The following is a 21,610-nucleotide window of genomic DNA, read 5'->3' as shown; positions in this document are numbered from 1 at the left end:
CTCAGGGATGACAGGCGTCCCAAGGGCCCATTCAGACCTGTCTCCTGACCCTTTCTACCATGTCACACCGTCTGTGCAGCCTAGCCCACCGGGCGTTGCCCTGGAACGTCAGGGACCCATCTCTGACGCTGGCACCCGGGCTCCTGTCAGAGACAAGGAGATGGGGGAGGTGGGATGGAGGCCGGGAAAGAGGAAGCCAGGTCCAGCCCCAGGAGCTCCTGCTGAGGAGCAGTGACATGCAGGGGCCACTCACAGTTCTGGAACCTGCTGGGTGCTGGACACTCTATGGGAGCTTGACATGGCCCCGGGGCCCACTGAACCCCCAGCCCAGCACCAGAAAAGCAGAGAAGGAAAGAGAAAGAGGGCTCAGTGTACCAGGCAGACAAGGAATCAGGCCAGTGTCCTTTTCCCCCTCTACCCCAGACTTCCTCACCACCAGTTACTGCCCCAGGGGTATGGGCTCCCCGAGGAGGCTCAGAGGACACTGCCCTGGGTTCTGCTTGTTCCTGAAACTAATGGCATCTGGACAAGTCCCAGAATCCTGGGGCACCCACAAACATTTCCAGGGCTCCCGCCCAGAGGAACCCTGGGCCAAGGGGGCTCTGCAGAGGCAGTGGGGTAAAGATCACTGATCTAGGCCCAGTCCAGGTCCCAGACACCAGGCCTGCCCCTGCTTGTCAGGGCAAGACTGAGCCAGGAGGCCTGTAGGCGAGCTGTTGATACAGCGCTGTCTGGGGTGCGTGCTGATACACACGGGTCACGGGAAGTTCTCCTTCTGGTCTAGCTTAAAAGGGAGTTTGTTCCAGACAGGCTACTTCTCCTTAGAGCTATGCTGGGTGAGATCCCACCGCACCTGCAGCAGCCACCGCTTTCACAGCAGGCACGTCGCAGGGCTCCAAATTCCAGCAGTAAACCCCGGTGGCCCCTCTGTCTCCCTGCCCAGCACAGGCAGGGTGGCTCCCACCTCCCAGCCTTTGCTCATGCTGTTGCATCCTGCTGATAATGCCTCTTCCTCAGCCCCTCAGCCCTCCTGCCTCACACATACCTCCTTCAGGATTTTCCAGTAGGAATTTATCCAGAACAACAGAACACGAATGTGCTGGGGGCAGGGGAATGAGGCCAGGGACAAGGATGATTTACTAGCTCGTGCCCTCCCTCCAGCCACTGTCCATACAACTGTCGAGTGAGGGGTGGGCGTAAATCTGGGGACACCCAAATGGCAGCCTTGGGACATTTGATCACCAGTGTATACTCAGCACCTAACAGAAACTGGCACCCCATAAGCACTGATAAAGGCCCCCTGATGGAAGGATGTGAATGGAGAGGTCAAGAAAGGCTTTCTGGAGGAGGTGATGGTCAGGCAAGCAGCCTGAGGACAGCAGCGCAGAGTATGGGGCAGAGGTGGAGGGCAGAGGCTCATCTCCGAGAGGGAGTACACCCTGAGAGCCCAACCTGAGCCTCCTGCCCCTTCTCCATAAGCTGGAGACCTCAGTCCTGACACCGAGTGGGAGCTTCGCTGAGATGTCATGTCCACACCATGCCATCCAGCCATTTATTTTTTTAAAAAATCTTTATTTATTTATGATAGTCACAGAGAGAGAGAGAGAGGCAGAGACATAGGCAGAGGGAGAAGCAGGCTCCATGCACCGGGAGCCCGACGTGGGACCCGATCCCGGGTCTCCAGGATCGCGCCCTGGGCCAAAGGCAGGCGCCAAACCGCTGCGCCACCCAGGGATCCCTCATCCAGCCATTTAGCACGTAGACTCCAGTGGTTTCCAGTATAGCCACAGTGCTTGGCAACCATCCTTGCGGGGGATTTTAGAACATAGCACCCCAAGAAGAAATCCCATCCCCATGGACAGTCCCTCCACATCCTCCCTGTCTCTAGAGATTGCCTTTTCTGGACGTTTCGTCTAAGTGGAACCATACAACACATGTTCTCTGCAACTGGCTTCCTTCCTTCAGCATCATGTCTTCGCGGATCAGGTATGTGGTGGCAGGTGTCAATACTTCATCCGTTTTTAGGGCTGAGTAACGTTCCACTGGCCAAACAGACCACCTCCTGTTGATCCCTCCGTCTGCTGGGGACATGGCTTGTTTCTAGCTCCGTCATTGTGAACATCCGTGTGCAAGTTCTCGGGCGAGCAAGCGTCCCTCCTATCAGGCGTGCCTGGGCACTGCTGGCTCACGCCTAGCTCCCTGGCCAGTGCTTTGTGAAGGGGCTTTTTGAAGGCCAAATCTGGGCAGTTGGGAACCTGCCTCTCCGTGCTCCTCATGCACAGGGTGGCTGGTTCCCTCCTCCCACAACGTCTAAGGGCTGCTCTGATCCGCCTCCACCCTAGGTTGCCATCAGGGTGAGCCCCAGCCCTCCGCTGGCTGCTACCAGGGTGATCTGCGGACGGCGGACCCCCCTCCCCCTAAAGTGACTGAAAGAAGCCGAGGCTGGTAGCTGTCCTGGCACCTTGGTGTGCTGGCAGGGAGCAGGGAAAATTGGGGGGAAGGAGGCGCCGAGCTTCAGCCTGCTGGACCCTGTCCCCATCCCTGTCCCTGGAGAGACAATAGGGAGTGCCAGTGCAGGGGGGACAGCGAGGGCACGTCTACGGAGGGGGTCCTGGCATGCAGGGTCATGGTGACAGGAAGGCCCAGCCTGGCCTCCCAGACCCAGGCTCTGTTGGAGTCCCCTCCACAGACTGTAATTACTGCTTCGTGAGTGATGCTCCCCATCTGTTCCCTCCACCTACTCATGAGCTCCGCAAGGGCAGGGATGGCGTTGGTCTCCAGCCTCTCTGTGGCTCCACACCTCACAGTGGTAAGCACTCATGGGGGGTGGCTGGCTCTATGTGCACCCCCCACCCTCCTCTCCACCTCTGCGCCCGCAGCCTGCCCCCTCCCCAGGGTGGGCACCCCCACACAATCCCCACCGGCTGCAGGGCGGGGCCGTAAGCAGCTGCCCGACTCTGGAAAGTGATTAATAACACCTTGCAGTCCCTCCCCCCACGGGGGACAGCTGGGGGAGATTTCACACACGTGGGGCTTCCAGGAACCCCCTTCCCTGGGACCACACCCTGACCCCCCAGACCCGCTCCTGCAGTCTGCAGTCTGGGGCCTGCAAGGAGGGCCCAGGGGAGGGGGCTGCGGCCCAGGGCGGGCCCAGCTGTCCTTGATTTGTGTGAGGTTTTTTTCACGTCAGAGGCTGGGTTTCCCTGAGCACATGGAGGGGGGATGCGGTTTCCTCCCAGAGAGGGACCCCCAAGAACTATTGACCCACCTCCCCCAGCCAGCCCTGGAGCCCACTGTTCCTAGCACACCTCGGGAGGGATGGAGCACGAGCGGCTGGGAGCACAGGGCTAGGGGTGGGGGCAGTGAGAACCTCTGGGGCTGGAGGCCCAGCTAAGTCCCGGCTCCGCCACCTCCCAGCACATGACCTTGGCAGGTATCAAGTCTCTGAACCTCACTTTCCTACTTTATAAAGCAAAGGTGACACTGGCCCCCATCTGTCGGGTGCCTAGCTCCTAAGCTCTTCAGGATACGGAGGCAATGGACATGTGACAGAGGCCCCAGCACAAGATGGGGTGCCCTGAAGCTGCTCCCTCCCTGGCCGACCTCTCTACTCATAATTCATCTTTCTTGGAGAAAAGGCTGGACAGGAAAGGCTTTCCTAGGGCCTGGCTTGCTGGAACCCAGGGTCCTGGACCTGGTGCCCAGCTCCACCTGGGGACGATGTGGCACAGAAGGGCTTGCCAGGGCAGACACAATTCCCAGGGTCAGGAGGGACAGATGAACAGGACTGGGGAGGAAGGAGGCCTCCCCAGACCAGCCCCAGTGAGGAATCACATGCCTGCAGGGAGCCAGACCCCGCTCCTGCGCAGGGATGGGCACTAGCTGGCTTCCAGCCACCCCCGTTTCTTTCCCTTAGGTCTCCCTGGAGCAATAGGCACAGTCAGAGGCCTGGGTGCCACTGGCCCCCTGCCTCCACAGGAGTGCACAGGGCTGCAGGTTCCCAGGACCCACCACAGGGCTCTGCAAAATGCTTCTCCCTAAGCAGCCTGGATCAGCTCAGTTTATAACCATCTAGCAGTCTTTCCAGGCTGGCCGTCCCAGGGCTGCAAGAGGGGAGCGCTGTCAACGGCCTTTCTCCTTGAAATGACTAAAGGGTCTCATAGAAACAGGACCCTCTCTGCTGCCACCCCATCCCCACCTCCCTAGCTTCAGAGCCCCAAGCCAGGCCTCAGCACACAGAAGCCCCTCTGCATCACAGGGAAGGCTGGGTGTCACCTAATGGCCCCACATCAGGGCCTGGGGGCTCTGTAACCAGGTCCATCCATCTATGCCCTGGCGAGGGTCCCCATGGGCTAGACGGTGACTGTAAGCACATTCCCTCGGGCCAGGCGCTCCTTGGGTCCCCGCATCTCCCAGACCACAGCCACACTCACGCAGATGCGCGGCTTGGCTCGCTCGCCCTACAGAGGGAGTGAGCCGAGGACCGTGCAAGCTGGTCTCCTTCCTCCGCTGCCACAGTGTGCAGCCCCCACAGGGCTGAGCGTCTGGAAGGGAAGGAGATGAATGCGCTGTGGTCTGTGACCTGGGGTGGGTGAGCCCTCAAGGGGACAGCAGGGATCCAGTCTGTACACACAAACAGGAGACCCGCCCGGGGCCCTGCCGCGCGGGGGTAGGACAGAGCCACGGGGGAGCCCCCAGGAGAGGCTCTAGAAGGATTCTGGCACGTGGGGAGGGGAGAGGAAGAAGGAGCCGCAAACTTTAGAAGGCAGGAACCAGGGGCACATTTTAGGTTGGAGGCTGGCTGGCCTGGAGGCCCAGAGGGAGGGTCTGGGTGCAAGGGGTGGGTAACAGACACCTCACAGTTCTGGTACCTTAGTGGCGTGGATCCAGCTGGAGATACCGGGTCTGACGGCCCCGCCCCCCGCCGTCGGAGAGGCCGCCGCTGCGCCCCTAGCGGCGTCCCCGGGAACTGCAGGGCCTCGAACCCGCCGCGGAGCTCGCTCGCCCCCCGCCCGCGCGCCCCGCGGGCCCGGAGACCTCCCCGGGGAGGGGTTCTTGAGCACCGGCGGGCTCGGGAGGGGTCCTCGCGCCGGGTCCCCTAGCAGGGCCGCGCATGAGGGTGGGACACGGTGGCCGGCTTGGCGGTGACCTTGGCCAACCTCTCTGGGAGCCTCCTGCCACTTGCCCGCAGCCCACAGGCATGTGTTGAAGTTTGGGGACATGGAGGAGGTTGCGGGGGTGAGGTCCGGAGCCGTCTAGCAAGAAATAATTCTTGAGACGTCTTTGGTGCAAAGTGGGGGTTTTATGAAAGCCCCGGGACAGGACCCGTGGGCGGGAAGAGTGGCTGAGTATGTACCTGGGAGTCGGGAAGGGTCTGGGGATAGCGTCCTCTCTAAGGAATTTTGGAAGCGAGGTTTCCAGGACCCTGAGGGGGTAGCTATTGTTGGGAAAAGGTCACTTATTACCGTCTAATAAACCCTGCATCCTGAGACCCTTCAGATGTGTATTGTGGGCCACGTGCTTGGGGGGGGGGTGATCCCCAGCATGTATCTTGGAGGGTTTAGAGATAATGGAAATTTCTAAAGGAATTTTTTTATGTGTTAAAGTAGACCTACAGGCTCCTGGGGTCGGGTTAAGACTGCCTTCTGCACTTAGCAAAGTATGAACATCCAGGCAGCTGAGTCGGTAGACGAAGGACCCTCTGCCTGTTTCAAGGGCTTGTCAACGTGCCACCCCGGGCTGGTGCTTGGTCCTCAGCTAGCCCTGTGTCCCCATCACATGCGTGGGGGAGGGGCGGGGGCCAGTGCTCCCACCAGGCCATGGCTCTCCCGCACTTGTCACTCAGAGAAGCAGCAGCAGCAGCAGTAGCGAGGAGCAGGAGCCCAAGCAGCTCACTCATGCCCCCTGCCAGCCACTCCTGGGCGAGGCGGGGCGGCAGCAGGGGATCCACGGATCCCTGACCGCCGGCTTCTGTCGCCGGGTGCCCCTGCATGCACGGGCCTGCCGCTGATGTGGACTGGGGCTGGACTGGTGCTGACAGAGCCTGAGGAGCCGGCTGCCCCTGAACAGAACCCCTGGCTGCGAGGCCATGCCCAGGAGGTTCTGCTTGGCAAGGGAGGGGGCACTGCTAGGGGATGGCGAGAGCTGGGTTTGTTTCTCAAGGAGGAAGTGAAGCTGTGGGCCAAAGGTTATAGTGTAACCCAGCAGGAGGCAGGGGTGGGGGAGATTCATGATTCCAGGTGAGACACCTCCTCCCACCAGGTGGAAGACAGACCCTGCTAGGAGCCATCCATATCCAGGCTCCTGACGAAAGGGGACCTCGGGGCTTTGGAGCCCACTCTTCTCCCACCACCACCGCTCCAAGGACCCTGCTTCTAGCCCTCCCCACGGCCAGTGAACCTGGACGGGTGGACGTGTGCTTACCCTGAAGCGCAGGTAGTCAGGCACTGCTCTCACAGCGGCCCTGCCAGCCTCACCAGCCCCAGTCTCAGCCCAACACACCAGGAGGTCCTTCAGCCTACCCTGCAATAGACCCCGCTGTAGACAGGTGACCCCAGGGGCAGGTTCGAGACACGTCGGCAGCCCCAACTTGGGACACGGAGGGGTTCCTGCAGGAGAAGTCAGGCAGAGGTAGGAGCTGGGATCACAGGGTGCAGGGCACATCCTCTGCAGGCCCCGGCAGGGGGTGTTTCCAGCAGTTGTAGCCAGTACTGGCCACCAGCCGGGCAGAGATGGAGATGTTTTCTAGTGAGCGAGGCTGCCCGGGTGGCGAGTGGGGGCAAACGGCAAAAAGCCCCTCCTGAATGGGGTTCTGCAAGGTCGGCCTCGGTGCCTTCTGTCAGCACTGACCCCTGCCGGCTGCTGCACAACTCCCTCGGCACAGGTGACCACTGACCAACTTGGTGTCTGGAATCTACCCCGCACAGTGATATACGCTGAGTCCCTGAGTCCGCACATCTGTCATCACCCCCTGCCCCACCCCACCCCCAGGAGACGGGCTGGGTTCCGCAGAGGAAGGCTGAGCTCTCCACCTAAGGTCACACAGTGAGCCAGCAGCCCCTGCACAGGCCGGGGACCCCAGGCCAGTGGGGACCCCTGGCTTGTGGCTGGGGGTCGGGGAAAGGGCAGTCCCACCCGCATCCCCTCTGGACCGCCAAGGTGGGCAAGGGGTTCTTAAAGGATGAATCCACGCTGACACTCCCATCTCCCTAAGCCTTTGGACCCTCCCTCTATCAAACCAAGGCAGTGCATGGCAGGGCATGTCACATCCACCGCTGGCCACCTTTCGGTCCATATCTCAGCCAACTGAACAACAAAGAGAGCCACCCCTAGACCTCTGAGCTGCATGATTAAACCTGGAATCTCTGATTAGTGAGCCCTTATCTATAAATTCAGCCTGACCTAACTTTATATTCCTTTCACCATTATCCCACCCCTTAATATCCATCCTTCTACACGATCCTGGATTTGTCGACATACATTGGAAAAATCATGTGGTTCTTCTGCAGTACAACCTACCTCCTCTGGGGCGGCATTTTGTACCACCTCCTCCAGGACCGGAGCATGCCTGGGTGGTGCCCTCAGGGCCTTTGTACATGCTGTGCCGCCACCTGGGAAGCTCTTCCTGCTTCTCTCAGCTGTCACTGATGAGCTGAGCTGATCCTCCTTGACTGGCATCCTCCTCCCTGCCCAGTGGGGCCAAAGCACTAGCTTCCTAATTGCCCCCCCACAATCCAGCATCACTGCCCTGCTGTAGATATTCACAGCCTTTACCATCATCTGACGTGAACTTTCCATCCTCTCAAACACACCAGAAGACCCTGAGGGGCAGGGGGGCCCGTCTGTCCTATGGCTGCTTCCCCAGCACCAGGCTGGACCCACTCAGTAAATATCTGTGGAACAATGAAACAATGTGTCCCGGCCTCCCCGACATGCATGAAGACAGCAGGCCCGCAGTCCATTTGTTTATTATCTCCTGATGATGCCAGAGAGGAGTGAAGATGGGAGGGGCTTTGGTGTCACCCACCCTCCTAGGCAGCAGGAGCTTCCAAGCAGGTGCAAGAAGGCACAGCCACACTCCTGGGAAGGTGTGAGCTCCCCAGCCCTGGCCTTGCACAATCAAGGTAATGGAGCAACACCCACTTTCCTAAGCCTGAGTGAGGCAAGGTATACCAACCCAGATTGTGAAACAGGGTTGAGGATTTCTCTTCCCGTAACTGACACATCACAGGTCTGTCCCCTTGGCCTGTTCCTCTAGCAGGTCACAGATCGTCACCACTCTGGCTGCCTGGAAGGGTTTAACCAGAGTGAATCATGTAGTGACTGCAGTTGCAGCAGCCAGCAACGGCTGCCCTCTTGGCATTCTGGCTCCCAGGATAGCCTGGAGCGGTGGGGGTGGGGGGTGGGGAGCACGAGCTTGGGTGAGGGCCAGAGCCCATCTCAGAATCGGGTCCCACAGGGTGAGTCCAGACAGGGCAGTGGGCTGTGGAGAAGAAAAGGTGGGGTGTGCCATCATTCAAAGGCAAGCTAGGCTGAGAGCCTACCTCCTTGAGCCTCCCATGGGAGCAGGAGGCCAAGGTAAGCCCACAGCTGGGCCCAGCAGGCCCATCCTGGGCTAGCAGTGCTTTCCCCCAAGAGAACCTGCACAGAGCCAAGATTTCCCGATGCTTCAGGAGCCCCCTCCCCTGTCTCAATGTCTGGGGTTCCAGTTCCAAGGTGGGATGGCCGGAGGGCAGTGCCAGCTGGAATGGGTATGTGCTGTCCACCTACACCTCCTGAGAGCCAGAAGTTCCTTTGCCTAAAAAAAGGAGGGAGGAGAGAGAAAAACAAGTCACTGCTACATTACAATTCAGCTGCCATTCCCTGAGCAGTCCAGCCCGCTCCAGCCTGAGGAACAGGGCGGTCAGGAGGACCCAGGCACTGGGCTTGGGGGAGTCTGTGTGCCCCATATGGCTCCCCGAGATCTCCAGGAGAGCCCAGTCTCTCCTTCCTCCACAGGACAAAGAACAGTAACTACAAAAGGACAAAATCACGTCACACCCTATCATGGCCGGCCCCACAGACACCCTCACTTAGCCCCTAGTCCTCACGGATGGCAGCCAGCAATGTGCGGTCAGCAACCCCATTTCACAAAGGACCAAGCTGAGGTCAGCTACTGGCCACGGTCCTGCCGGGGTCAAGTGGGGATCTGGGCTTTGAGCTACAAAGTGTGGGGAGAAGCCCAGAGGGGCCGGGTGGGCCGAGAGGTGCTGACTCGTGAGCACCTGGGTGAGCGGAGGGCTAAGGACCATAGGGGTTGCCGCGCGCAGATAAAACTCGCATGAGCAACGGCTGCCCAAACAACCTGGCAGCACTCGGAGCCCTGCTTTCCCAAAGATTGACTTAGGCCACCTTGCCTTTACATTTCATTTATGCTACATGTGCGTTACCTATGTTAGGTAATGGCTTTTATCCCAAGTGAAAATCCTCTGTGGATTTATTTCACATAGTGAAAGCAGGAACTGACGTACACGGTCTTTAGTAAAAGAGAAGTGGCACCACGAAAGCTTTCAGAAAGTGGGAGATTCTCTTTGCTTTACACCATTTCTGGCTTACGAAAAGTTTCGTAGGAGCGCTCCATGCTTGCAGAGAGTGGGAGAAGCCTGTAACTGCCCCCGGGAGCACCCATCTGAGCGCTTGCTGCCTGCCAGGCCCCACGTGTGCCACATCAGACAGGCCAGTGAAGGAGGCTCTGCGAGCACGTCCACTCTGCAGAGGAGCCCTGCTCAGAGAGGCTCCGGCCCCAGCCCCGGTCCTCAGCCTCTGCGGGCCCTGCCTGCCCCTCTAGTCTCCAGCAAGGGCCAGGCCCCCATGGATAACCCTTTGCCACATCCACCCTCAGATGCCCCTCTGTGGGGGCACACATGGTCAGTCAGGACCCCTGCCCCCTTGTCCTTTTGGGGTTGCCCTGGGCAGCTCCTGGGCTGTATGCTTTGGGGCCTCTATGTTTCATGTGTGCAACTGTGAATGGATGGAACAGTGTGTCTCCCACCCCTGGTCCTCAAAAATGTACAGCAGGCCTGTGTCCAGCTGCCAGAAGGAGAGCTCACCTTTCGGGATGAACTTCAGTGAGCTGCTGAATATTCAGAAGCGGGACTGCCCCAGCTTGGGGCCGTCATTCAGGAACTCGTGGCCCAGCCCATTCCCACACTTGCCGCAGGACACCTGGCAAGAACACAAAACAAACGCACAGTGGCCCCCCCTGTCCCCAGCAGATGGTGTCCTCCCACACCCATTTCCCGAAGTCACGGCTGGCAGGAGAGGCGGGGAGTCACACAGGAAAGCGGTCCTATTTCCCTACTTCCATCAGGACCCCAGGCTTTCCCAGGAGTTTGGGCTAGCAGTTCACCTGGCTGAGGCCAGAGGCCTGGGATAGACAGGCTCTAAGCCCCTAGAGCTGTGGGGAGCCCTCAGGCCCCCTCTGGCCAGCACCCCTCACCACCCCCTGCTGCTGCCACCCACCTTTAAGGCTTCAGGCGAATTGCGTTCTGGACGCTTGGCCACACTATCTGCATGAATGGTCTCAGTGAAGGCGGGCCACGGGGATGAGTGTGCGTACTTTGAGTGGCTGGAGAAGAGCTCATGGCCACACTTTGCACACACATAGACACCTGGGGGCAGAAGGAAAGGGAAAGGGTTACAGTGGCTCCAGCCTCTCTGGGGTGAACTCCCAAATACTCGGGCCTAGGAAGGTCCTCCCCATGCCGCCCTCTCAGGCCTGGGTACTGGCTCTGTGGAGAACACACCACAGAGCTCACGTCCAGTGGTCCTAGCACCTGCCAGCGCCCAGGGAGCCACTTTTCACTTATCTCATTGATTCGTGTCTTTAGTCCTGTGATGCACACCTTTCCATCTAGCTTCATCGTTTTGTTTAAGTAGAGTCCCACGCCCAACACGGGCCTTGCACTCATGACCCAGAGACCAAGAGTCACGGGCACTACCAGCTGAGCCAGCCAGGCACTCCTTTTTCATTTTTTTTTTTTTAAGACGACTTCTCCATTTTAGAGATAAGGAAGTGAGTGATGCAGAACACTCCACTGCAGAGTGTACAGTCAGGAAGGAGCCCAGCAGCCCGATGAGGGCCCAGCCCCTCTCACCTCCCAAGTGGCCATTCCTGATGCCCAGTGAAGCCTTGAGCTGGACTCCCAGCCACTGGCCTGCTCTCCACATGGGAAGTGAAAGGTCCCCAAAAAACAGTCTACACGCCAGACAGAAGGCCCAGGAAGAGAGAGAGCTAGGGAAGAAGTTTTAACCTATCCCCAAAAGATCACTTTGAGGAAGGATTTAAAAGGTTGTAAAACTGACTTGCAGCACAGGTAATCGCTTGGGGCCCCCTAGAGTACCCAGCACCCACAGTCCAGCCTGAGGACAGCCTTCCCCAGGGTCTGCCAACTACTCAGCCTTTGCCAGCAACTGGAGAAGGAAGCAAAGAGGAATGAGGAGCCGCTGTGTTAGTGGACCTTCCAGCTTGGCAGAGCAGCCTGATGACAACTGGGGTCCCAGAGCCAGAAGGTCTCAGGGGAGGTCTTTGGCCAGGGAGTCCTATGTCACAGCTAACATCCAACAGATGCCCAGTGTCACAGCGCAGCCCCCTAGAGTGCTGACACCCAACAGATCCCCCACCCCCCAGGGAGAGCACTGCCCTAGTCTTGCCTGTGGGCATGTTTTTACCAAATTAGTCCACGACCAAGCAGCCCAGCCCAGAAGGGTACATGCCAGGGCCTCAAAGCCTGGGACCAGGGCGGAGGGTTGTCCATGCCGCACCACTCCCACTCCCCCCACCTGCACTCAGGCCGTCTGGTCAAACTTCACAGGCACTTAGTGGCTTGGCAGCTGCCCTGGTTACCCAACCCCAGGGCTCTGGGCCGACCGCGGAAGTCCCCGGCAGGCCTGCTGGGTCCGCAGGGGAGCTCTGTGCTGGGACGAGGGACGGGAAAGGGCAGGGCTATCATCAGGGAAACCCTGGACAAGATCCTCCATCGCGGCCCTCTGAAGTCCAGATCCCAATCCAGAAGCCCCCCGACCGGCGGCACCCCTGCCGTGTGCCCTGACTCCGCAGAGTCCTCCCGGAGACCGCCCCGCTCACGCGTTCCTTGAGGTCAGCGACCCCGCTCTCCAGCGTCCACTCTCCCGTCATGCCCCCGGGCCCCTCCCTCCTCCGGGGCGCCCTTTACCCACGTGCACTCCTGCCCGCGCGGCCACACTCGCCCCCCGCCCCAGGGGTCTGCCCCTCCGGGGCTCGGAGGGCACCGACCGGAGGGCAGCGACCCCCCGCTCTCATGCGCGCTCCCGCCCCGCCGCCCTCCCAGGAGGTCACAGAGCATACCCGGCTCAAAGTGGTTCTGGAAAACCTCGCCCCCGAAGAAGCTGCAGAAGGACATGGCGCCAGCAGGACAGCACGGGGACCGCCGCCTCGGACAGCTCCGCGGCCACTAAGCCCCGCGGGCCTGGCCCGCGCCCGGGGCTCCGCCCTTCCTCCCGCGGACCAATCACCGCCCGGAGCCTGCCCGGCACCGCCGAGGCCCCGCCCCTCCCGCGGACCAATCACGTCCCGGACGCCGAAACGCCGACCCCCGCCGCCCCGCGCTCCCAGCTCCCAGACCCGGCGAGAAGAGTCGCCTCTGCACTTTTTTTTTTTTTAAGATATTATTTATTTATTCATGAGAGACACACACACACACAGAGGCAGAGACACAGGCAAAGGGAGAAGCGGGCTCCATGCAGGGAGCCCGACGTGGGCCTCGATCCCAGGTCTCCAGGATCACGCCCCGGGCTGCAGGCGGTGCTAAACCGCTGGACTCCCTGGGCTGCCGGCCTCTGCACTTTATTAGACGCGACAGGCGCCGCGCTGCTTCCGGCTCCCTCCATCGCAGGCCGCCTACAGGTCTCTCGAGGTCTCCGGCTTTTCCTTCTCCAGATGCTTCTTCTGCGGACCCTGGATGGGGGGTTGGGGGCACAGACGAGCGCTAGCCGGGGATACGGCCCTGGCCGGCTGCAGCTCCTCTGCCGTCCCCTGCCCCCAGTCAGCACCGGGGGCTGGACTCCTGCGCGCCCGGTCCTGGGGCGCCTCCGCCCCTGCTGCAGCCTCCCGGCTGGGAGAACGCCTCCCAGGGAACCCGGGGCGGGGCTCACCATGAAGGCCCTCTTCTCTTGGGCTGTCTGGAAGCGGCCGTGGCCAAACTTGGAGGTGGTGTCGATGAACTTGAGCTCGATATTCTCCAGGGCCCGGCGGCTGTGGTGCACCAGGAGGGACTGGGGGGTCCGTGGGAGGAGGGAGCAAGATGCAGGTCCTCAACCGCCGCCTCCCGCCACCCCAGCCCCTCCCGCAGCTCCTGCCGGGACCCCTCCCACCCCCACCGTCCTCGGAGCAAGGCACAGGACAGGGCAGGCTGCCCCCCAGCCCCCCACAGAGGCGCTGACCTTCCTCAGGGTGATGACCCGCTTTTTGGTGCCCGCGATGCAACCCTTCAGCATAACGAAGTCGTTGTTGACTTCGCCGTAGTGAGGGAAGCCGCCCTGCAGGGAGGTGGGTCAGGATCCAGGCCCTGGTGATTGGTGCCAGCCCCTGGCCCAGGGCCACACCCGGGATCACTAACTAGGGCGGCATCTGAGCCACATTTAACAATCTACACTTCAGTGAGGGAGAAACTGAGGCTGCGGGAAGTCAGGTCCCTTGTTCCGGGCCCTGTGGCTGCTGCAGACCAGCTGGGGTTGGAACCCGGTGGCCTGAGTCCAAGGTACTCCACACCCCATGACAGCACCCGGAATGTAAGTGGTGTGCACACAGGAGGCTCGGAGGATGTGGGAACAGCACGCAGTGTTCACCCAAGTGGCCGCTCCCTGGTGCCTGAGCTCCTGGGGTGGGGCAGCACCCCACATGCCTGCCGCACACGTGCACACCACCCCCGCTTACCAGAGGTGTAATGGACTTGTCGGTCATGTCGTAGCTGGTGGCCGCGTTGTTCTTGACCACCTTCCCCTCCTCCATGTGCAGCCCCCGGCCAATGCGGTAGATCTGCCAGGAGGACGGGGCACGTTGCAGGCAGCCATGGCCTCTGCAGCAGGTGCTCTGTCTACACCCGCCAGCATGTGTGCTCAGACCCAGGCCTGGGCAGGGGCATGTCAGAGCCTCTAGGGGGGCCTGGCAGCGTCCGGGTCATGCACCCCACCCCCCTGACATCAGGCCATGAGTGTCCCTGTGCCAGCAGGACCGTGGACGCACCTTCTTGTTGAGCTCAGTGCGGTGGTGGTAACCCTTCTGCCCAGCCCGAGCAATGGAGCAGCCCACACGGGCAGGGTGCCAGGCGCCAATGCAGGCCACCTTACGCAGCCCCTTGTGGGTCTTCCGGGGCAGCTTCTTGGTATGCCAGCGGCTCGTGACCCCTGCAGGGGGCCGGGGAGAGGGCTAGTGGCTAGAGGCCAGTGTGGCCTCCACCCCATCCAGGCAGCCTTCCTGAAGCCCCCATCCCCACCCAGCCCTACCTTTGACACCCCGGCCCTTGGTGACGGCAATGACATCGATGACCTCGTTCTGGCTGAACACACTGTGCACCGGCACCTGCTTCTCTAGCCGAGCCTGGGCCCAGGCCACCTTCTCAGGTACCGTGCCTCCGTTCAGCTGGATCTCCATGATGTGGGCCTTCTTCTGCCGGAAGGGCAGCAGCTTCATCTGCAGGACGTGGCACAGCCAGTCGGTTCCCAGAGGGCCACAACCCCTACTTGCAGACATGGCATGACTGACTGGTGACCCCCAGCAGGCTTTCCTGCGTGCATTGATTCAACGGGTGACCAGTGCTCCGGTCTGTACAGTATATTCTGTGCTAGGCTCTGAGGGCACAGCATACGAGGCAGACAGGAACCACTACCTAGCCCTCATGGAACCACTGTCTAGTTGGGGGACAGAAATCAAGGAAATTCTTAGACAGGACTGAGTATTCTAATGGAATATTGGGGGTAGAGAGGACAGTTATTGCCTATAGGGCAGTCGAGGAGGACCCTTAGAGGTGACCCCAATAACAAGAAGGAGTCACGGAGTGAAGATCTAAAAATTTTAAGACCAGAGGGAACCGCATGTGCAAAGGCCCTGTGGCAGGGAGTTGATGGGATGGAAAGGATGCTGTGTGAGGAGGAACACGGGTCAGAATGAAGTCAGAAGTAAGCAGGGGCCTGCCTGGGCAGGTCTTTTGGGGAGAAACTTGGGCTTTATTCTAAGTACCAAGTGTGACCCAGCATGGTTCATGTTTCTGGAGATCTCTGGCTACTGCTGTGTGAGGTCACAGCACAGTGCTCAAGAAGTACTTATGGAGCACCTACTGCATACAAGGCTCTGGGTGGGTGCTGGAGGCACAGCACTGAGCAGGCAGCCGGGGCCCCTGCCCCATGGAGCTCCAGGCCATCAAGGGAAATGGACGAAACCCATGACACAGGTAACCAGATACGGCGAGTGTGAGAGTGACAGGCAGGGGAGGAGCAGGGTGCTGCTCCAGACCTAGGTAGGCTGTCCCTGAGGCGCCAAGGAGGGTTCCAGAATAAGCCAGAAGCCATGAGTCACCCTGACAGCCCCCATCAAGCCAGATCCTGTGTATGAATGTTGCCTCACATACACACTAGTGCCAGGACCCGAAGGGAGGTGGCTGGCCCTCTCTGCTGGACATTTGGCAGGAGGTCTAGATCTTTCAGGGCACGCGAGGGCCTTGTGTGAGCACCAGGCGTGGCGAGGGCCCCACAGCCTTCAGGGCACGGACACCTAGCATGCCATCCCGGGCACTGTGCCGGTGCGGCCAGCCACCCCACCCTTTGGGCCCATGCCCCACGCTCGTGATATTTTTAGGTTGACATTTGCTGGGGCTCCTGGAAGCTGGGGTGGAGGAGAGAGAGGGTGGGCCCAGGGACCAGCCCGACAGACCGAGTGTGGACAAGGTGGTAGGGCTGACCTGAGTGTGGACAATGACACGAATGACCTTGCAGTACTTCTTCATGGCGGCAAAGTCTTTCTGCAGCTGCTTCTTGCCATTGGCGTCGCGCCACCTCTTGCAGGCCTTGGTGAAGGCTTTCTTCTTGCTCTTATGCCTGAGTCACACAGGAGACACTCAGAGGGGCCGGCCAGGGCAGCACCCCAGGCCCGTCCCGGACGTACACGCACACGGCTCACCAAGCAGGGCTCCTAGGACAGTGGTTGTCCCCTCCTCCCTCTTTCCCTTCCCGGGGAGGCCACGGCTGAGCCCTCCCTGGGGGTCCCTCTTCCAGCCGCCCCCAGTAAGCACAGACGGTCCCTTCCTCTCCGGGTCTCAGGCTCCTCCTCCATAGAGTGGACGCCCTCGTGCCTCTGAGGCCTGCAAATGACTGTCGGATGTGCCACAGCTTGAGGAAGGGGTGTGCTGGCCAGCCCCACAGCCACCTGCCTATGTTGCTAGAGCTCCAGACCCCACCTGTAAGGCCAACAGCCCGTAGCAACCAGGCGCCACGCCACGCTGTTGGTCACCCTCACCCAAAGTCTGGAAGGTAGACGTATGGTCCCCATTCTACAGACAAAGAAACCAAAGTTCACAAAAGTCAAAGCCCCTGGATGAGGAGCAAATTGAAAGAGCAAAACCAGGATCCCTGGGTGGCTCATGGGATCCCTGGGTGGCTCCGCGTTTTAGTGCCTGACCGGCCCAGGTCATGATCCCGGGTCCCGGGATCAAGTCCCACACCAAGCTCCTCGTGGGGAGCCTGCTTCTCCCTCTGCCTGTGTCTCTGCCTCTATCTGTGTGTCTCTCATTAATAAGTAAGTAAAATCTATTTTTTTAAGATTTTATTTATTTATTAGCGACACAGAGAGAGAGAAAGAGAGAGAGAGGCAGAGACACAGGCAAAGGGAGAAGCAGGCTCCGTGCGGGGAACCTGACATGGGACTCAATCCCGGGTCTCCAGGATCACGCCCTGGGCTGAAGGCGGCGCTAAACCTTAGCAGTTTAGCTAAGCCACCGGGGTTGCCCAGTAAATAAAATCTTTTAAAAAAAAGAAAAGAAAAGAAAAGAAAAGAAAAGAAAAGAGAAAGAGAAAGAGAAAGAGAGAAAGAAAGAAAGAAGAAGAAGAAGAAGAAGAAGAAGAAGAAGAAGAAGAAGAAGAAGAAGAAAGAAAGAAAGAAAGAAAGAAAGAAGAAGAAAGAAAGAAAGAAAGAAAGAAAGAAAGAAAGAAGCAAATCCAAGGCCAGCTGTCATTTGGTGAGCTCTTTCTGTGCTTGGAGCACTGGACTCACGGCTCGTGTGAGCCTCCCAGTGGCCGCGTGACACAGAGATCTCTCCATCCTGCGGTGTCTCCGTCTGACAGTGTCTGTGACGTCTGTGACGGTGTCTGTGACGGCGGGGGCACAATCCAGGAGGCTCTACGAGGCCAGCCAGCTTGCCTGTGGTCATACAGCCTGCTCTGGCTCATGGGCTGGTGCTCGTTAGCTCCCACAGAGGGCCAGGATGGGGTGTTCCTCTGACTCAGTGAGGATGGGAGTGTCTGTGAGGTTCCTTGGGCAGGTGGGCCTTCCCTTTCAGGACTTAGTGCCAGGGAAAATCTAAAGCCCAATTATGCCTTTCTTTCTGAGGAGAAGAGCTTGCTGCTTCCCTTTTCACCCTGGCTGCTAGGAAGCTCTGAGCCGACACTGACGTTCCATCACATTAGTGCTTTAACATAACCCTGAGGGTTAGAACACTTGCTCCCTCTCTTCCACTACCCCAGTTTCTACTCCAGTCTCCTAGCACTCGCCTTTTATTGAAGCAAAGGCAACCCCCCATAGCCACGCTTCTGTCCGGCTGACCGTTCTCCTGCCCGCCCACCCCCGCCGCTCCAGGACAGGGCTGGGGAGGGAGGGAGGGGCCAGCTCCACGCACCGGCGGCCCTCACCAGTCCTTGTAGAAGCGGCGACGGCACTCGTCACTCAGGTGTTCTGCGAAGATGGTCTTGAAGCTCCTCAGGCCTCGAGGGGTGGCCACGTAGCCCACAACGCCGATCACCACCAGAGGCGGCGTCTCCACGATCGTCACTGCCTCCACTTCCTCCCGCTTGGAAATTTCTAGATGAGACCCAGAGACAGGAGCATGGAGGAGGGCCTGCGGGGCCCACGGAGGCAGTAGATAGGTGGAAGAGTCAGGTACAGCCCCTCCTGCCCAGGGGCCCCACTGACCTCCAGCCCCCGCCTTCTCCCTCTGCTCTGCCCTGGGCGTGGAGCAGGTGCTGGTCAAGGCACGCTCTGGCTCTGAGATTTCAGGCAGGGCCTGCCTGCTCCCTGCCTCAGTTTCCCTGCCAGGTCATCTGGAAATGAGCTACAACAGCCAACAGCCAGGGCAGCATTCCCAAAGGGCAGGGTCGGGACTCCTTAAGGGGAGCACACAGGATCATCTTTAATTTTAATGGTTATGAATGTATGTGGTCAAGTTCTAGAAAAATACCTATAATTTGTCCCAAACCAATGATTTTATAAAAGTTATTACTGAGACTAATACAAAGTAAAAGTTTATGTTTAAATCATATATTAGGAGAAGGGCACCTGGGTGGTGCACTCAGTTAAGAGTTCAACTCTTTATTATTATTATTATTATTATTATTATTATTATTATTAATGAGAGAGAGAGGCAGAGACACAGGCAGAGGGAGAAGCAGGCTCCACACAGGGAGCCCGATGCTCAACCACTGAGCCACCAGGTGCCCCAAAGTGTCCGACTCTTGATTTCAGCTCAGGTCATGATCTCAGTGTGGTGAGATGGAGCCCCCTGACATCGGGCTCCATGCTCAGCGGGGAGCCTGCTTGACATTCTCTCCACCTCCCCCCCCGCCCCCTCCCTGCATTCTCTCTCTCTCTCTCTCTCTCTCTCTCTCAAATAAATTTTAAAATCTTGGGCAGTCCCGGTGGCACAGCGGTTTAGCGCTGCCTGCAGCCCAGGGCGTGATCCTGGAGACCCGGAATCGAATCCCATGTTGGGCTGCCTGCATGGAGCCTGCTTCTCCCTCTGCCTATGTCTCTGCTTATCTCTCTCTCTCTCTCTGAATAAATAAATAAATCTTTAAAAAATAAAAAAATAAATTTTAAAATCTTTGAAAAATAAATCAATAAAAATAAAAAATACATGAGGAGAGATGAAGAACAGATGAGCAGGTGCCAAGCAGTTGGAGGGTCGTGGCTGAAGCTATGAAAGGGCAATAGGAAGGACCCCTGTGGGGATGGAATGTTCCAGGCACACACTTACACAGGACAGAACCTGGGAGAAGGAAATGCGTGTGCGGGCGCACACACACACGCCCTGACCAGGCAAACCGGAACAGCATCCGTAGGTTGTATCCACATCGATACCCGGTTGTGACCTATTCCCACACTTTTATAAGGTATTTCCAGGGGGAAATGGGGTAAAGCGTGGGGATCTCTGGATTTTTCCTTACAGCCACACGCGACCCCGATCACAAAACAAACCGCATGTTTGGGGCACCCGTCTTTGAACAGCAGCTCCTCCCTCGCTAGCGGGGTGCCGGGCAAGTTTGGGGACCGGCTGATTTCCTCAATGACAGCGTGGCCCCCGCGGTGTGGTCGGTGCCCAGGGCTTGGGGACAGCGCCCTGACCGCGGAGCCCAGAGCGGGGCCTCGCCCGGGGCTTCCCCTCCTGGCCCCCGGTTCTGGCTCCCAGCACCCCAAGTCCTTGGGGGCAGTGCCAGGCGGGCAGGCCACGCCCCATCCCCGTGGGCCCACTGCAGCCACTCACTGAGCCCCGGCCTGTGCACCTCTCGCAGCGTGTGCGTCATGCCGGCCTTGTAGCCCAGGAAAGCCGTGAGGTGCACGGGCTGGCTAGGGTCGTCCCGAGGCCACGTCTTCACCTTGCCCCGGTGCCGGCGGCTCCTCTTGTGGGGCAGGAAGCCCAGGTGTCCGTGCCGAGGGGCAGAGAACTTCCGGTGGGACTGGGGGCAGGAGGGGGCAGTCAGGGCCGGGGCGTCCCTGGCGGGGGGCGCTGAATGGACCCAGCCCCCAGAGGGGAGTCAGAGACCCCAGACTGGGACCCGTGGCCTTGAGCACCTCCCTCTGTCCACAGGGAAGGAGGAACAGTGGGCTCAGGAGCTGTGTCTCAGGGACAGAGCCAGCACGAGCTGTCCTCCCCCTTGGGCTCCCTGCTTCAGTGGGCTCGGCCCACTGTGGCTGAGGGCTAAAGGGACAGGGGGCCACAGCCATCTATCCGTCTCCTTGCCCACTCTAGGCCTGGCAAGCCGAGCTCTGGCCCCCCGCTGTCCCCTTCCGCCAGCGACTCCCCACCAGGCCCAAGGCCCATGCCTGCCGGGAAGGACTCCAGAAGCCCATGTGGCCCTCCCAGGAAGCTGGCTCCAGCCCCCCAGCCCACTGACCATGGTAGCTGGTCCCCGCAGGTCAGGGAGGGAAGGGGCCTCCCGACAGGCACTGGAGGTCGAGTGGCAGGGCCAGGACGCATAGCAGCCAGCTCCCAGATTTAGCCCCTGGCAGGGGAGGTTGGTCATGTCCCGTGGCAGGCACGGGCTCCAGTGCCAGGAGCGCACCCGGCCTGGGGCGGGGCGAACGGGGCATCGGATGGGCAGCCTGGGGTGGGGACACCTGGACCAGGCCTGTCACTCCCTTCCTCGAGGGCCCTGGAGCTGGGCCACACCCTCTTTGTGTTCAGCCTCACGGCCCCACGTTACCCTCCCAGGACAGGAGCCCCTGGGCCGCAAAGGAGTCGGGGAGCCCCAGGCGCGGGGGGGCTTCCTTCAGGCCGCTGGTCCAGCGTGCTGGCCGTGAGGCACAGGGAACTCTGGTCCTGGGGCTGAGAGCTGGGCTGGACAACTGCGGGGGGTGCGGTGGTGCAGGTGGTAAGAGCTATGATCAAATATTCTGTGGTTATAAAGTTCGAATCCTGAAGAATTAGTTTCACAGCCTGACACGTCTGAGTGCCTGTGGACCGTGCCATCCAGGAGTGCTAAGATTCGCTGCTAAAATGTCACAGTTCTCTTCGTTCGTCACAAAGCCGGGTCCCGCGGGAATAAAATCCTAGGAAGGGGCAAGCATGAGGCCCCGGAGAGGCTACCCGAGGCGAGGAAGCACAGAAGGGACACCCACAGACTCAGGGCAAAGGGCCTGCCCCAGTGGAGGCCTGCGAGCGCTGTAGGACAGCCCGCCCTGGTGGGACTGACGCCAGGCCCACAGGCCAGGAAGCAGAGGGCCGGGCACAGAGCCACGAGCTGCATGGGTTCCTCCCCCCATTTGCCTCCTGCTGCTTCTGCTACATGACCTGCAAGTCCCGCTGCTGCCTGGTAGCAGCCGACAGCTGCCACCCCGGTGCCTTCCCCTGAGTTTTCTGCTCTCTCCTATTCTGCTGAGCCATGGGGTGGTGGCGGCAGCAGGGGCAGCTCCCGCCTGGATCTATTGGGTCCCCCCTTGTCCAGTTAAGGACTGCCTGGGTGGCTCTGTCAGTGAAGGGTCTGTCTTCAGCTCAGGTCATGATCTCAGGGTCCTGGGATCCGAGTCCCGTGTCAAGCCCCACATAGGGCGGAGGGGGGGGTCCCTGCTCAGTGGGGAGCCTGCTCCTCCCTCTCCCTCTGCTCCTCCCCCTGC

At 59.7% G+C, this 21,610-nt stretch overlaps 2 protein-coding genes across 2 annotated transcripts; both read right to left on the bottom strand.

Annotated features, from left to right (window-relative positions):
• Positions 1 to 7,951: 7,951 nt before the first annotated feature.
• On the bottom strand, positions 7,952 to 12,516 carry MSRB1 (methionine sulfoxide reductase B1). The gene is made up of 4 exons (XM_025984932.2): positions 12,365 to 12,516; positions 10,501 to 10,649; positions 10,089 to 10,203; positions 7,952 to 8,797 (listed from the first exon to the last, which is right to left on the bottom strand). Exons 1-4 carry the CDS (start codon positions 12,417 to 12,419, stop codon positions 8,766 to 8,768), a joined length of 351 nt encoding a protein of 116 aa, XP_025840717.1. The 5' UTR covers positions 12,420 to 12,516; the 3' UTR covers positions 7,952 to 8,765.
• A 149-nt stretch (positions 12,517 to 12,665) lies between these two features.
• On the bottom strand, positions 12,666 to 20,543 carry RPL3L (ribosomal protein L3 like). The gene is made up of 10 exons (XM_025984686.2): positions 20,392 to 20,543; positions 19,761 to 19,953; positions 17,914 to 18,082; positions 15,972 to 16,107; positions 14,521 to 14,707; positions 14,261 to 14,421; positions 13,952 to 14,053; positions 13,459 to 13,554; positions 13,171 to 13,290; positions 12,666 to 12,973 (listed from the first exon to the last, which is right to left on the bottom strand). Exons 1-10 carry the CDS (start codon positions 20,518 to 20,520, stop codon positions 12,917 to 12,919), a joined length of 1,350 nt encoding a protein of 449 aa, XP_025840471.2. The 5' UTR covers positions 20,521 to 20,543; the 3' UTR covers positions 12,666 to 12,916.
• Between the last annotated feature and the right edge of the window lie 1,067 nt (positions 20,544 to 21,610).

The sequence above is a fragment of the Vulpes vulpes genome, chromosome 3, assembly GCF_048418805.1.
Source record: "Vulpes vulpes isolate BD-2025 chromosome 3, VulVul3, whole genome shotgun sequence".
NCBI lineage: Eukaryota > Metazoa > Chordata > Mammalia > Carnivora > Canidae > Vulpes > Vulpes vulpes.
This window is presented reverse-complemented; position numbering and strand designations above follow the sequence as displayed.

What these genes read in the sequence shown, in the direction of transcription:
- RPL3L (XM_025984686.2), bottom strand. Translation starts at nt 20,520, where the DNA reads ATGACCAACCTCCCCTGCCAGGGGCTAAATCTGGGAGCTGGCTGCTAT. An exon ending in GGTGCACAGGCCGGGGCTCA is followed by an intron (nt 18,083 to 19,760) that starts GTGAGTGGCTGC and finishes GGTCTCATCTAG; the next exon opens with AAATTTCCAAGCGGGAGGAA. An exon ending in CAAGGGCCGGGGTGTCAAAG is followed by an intron (nt 14,422 to 14,520) that starts GTAGGGCTGGGT and finishes GGCCCCCTGCAG; the next exon opens with GGGTCACGAGCCGCTGGCAT.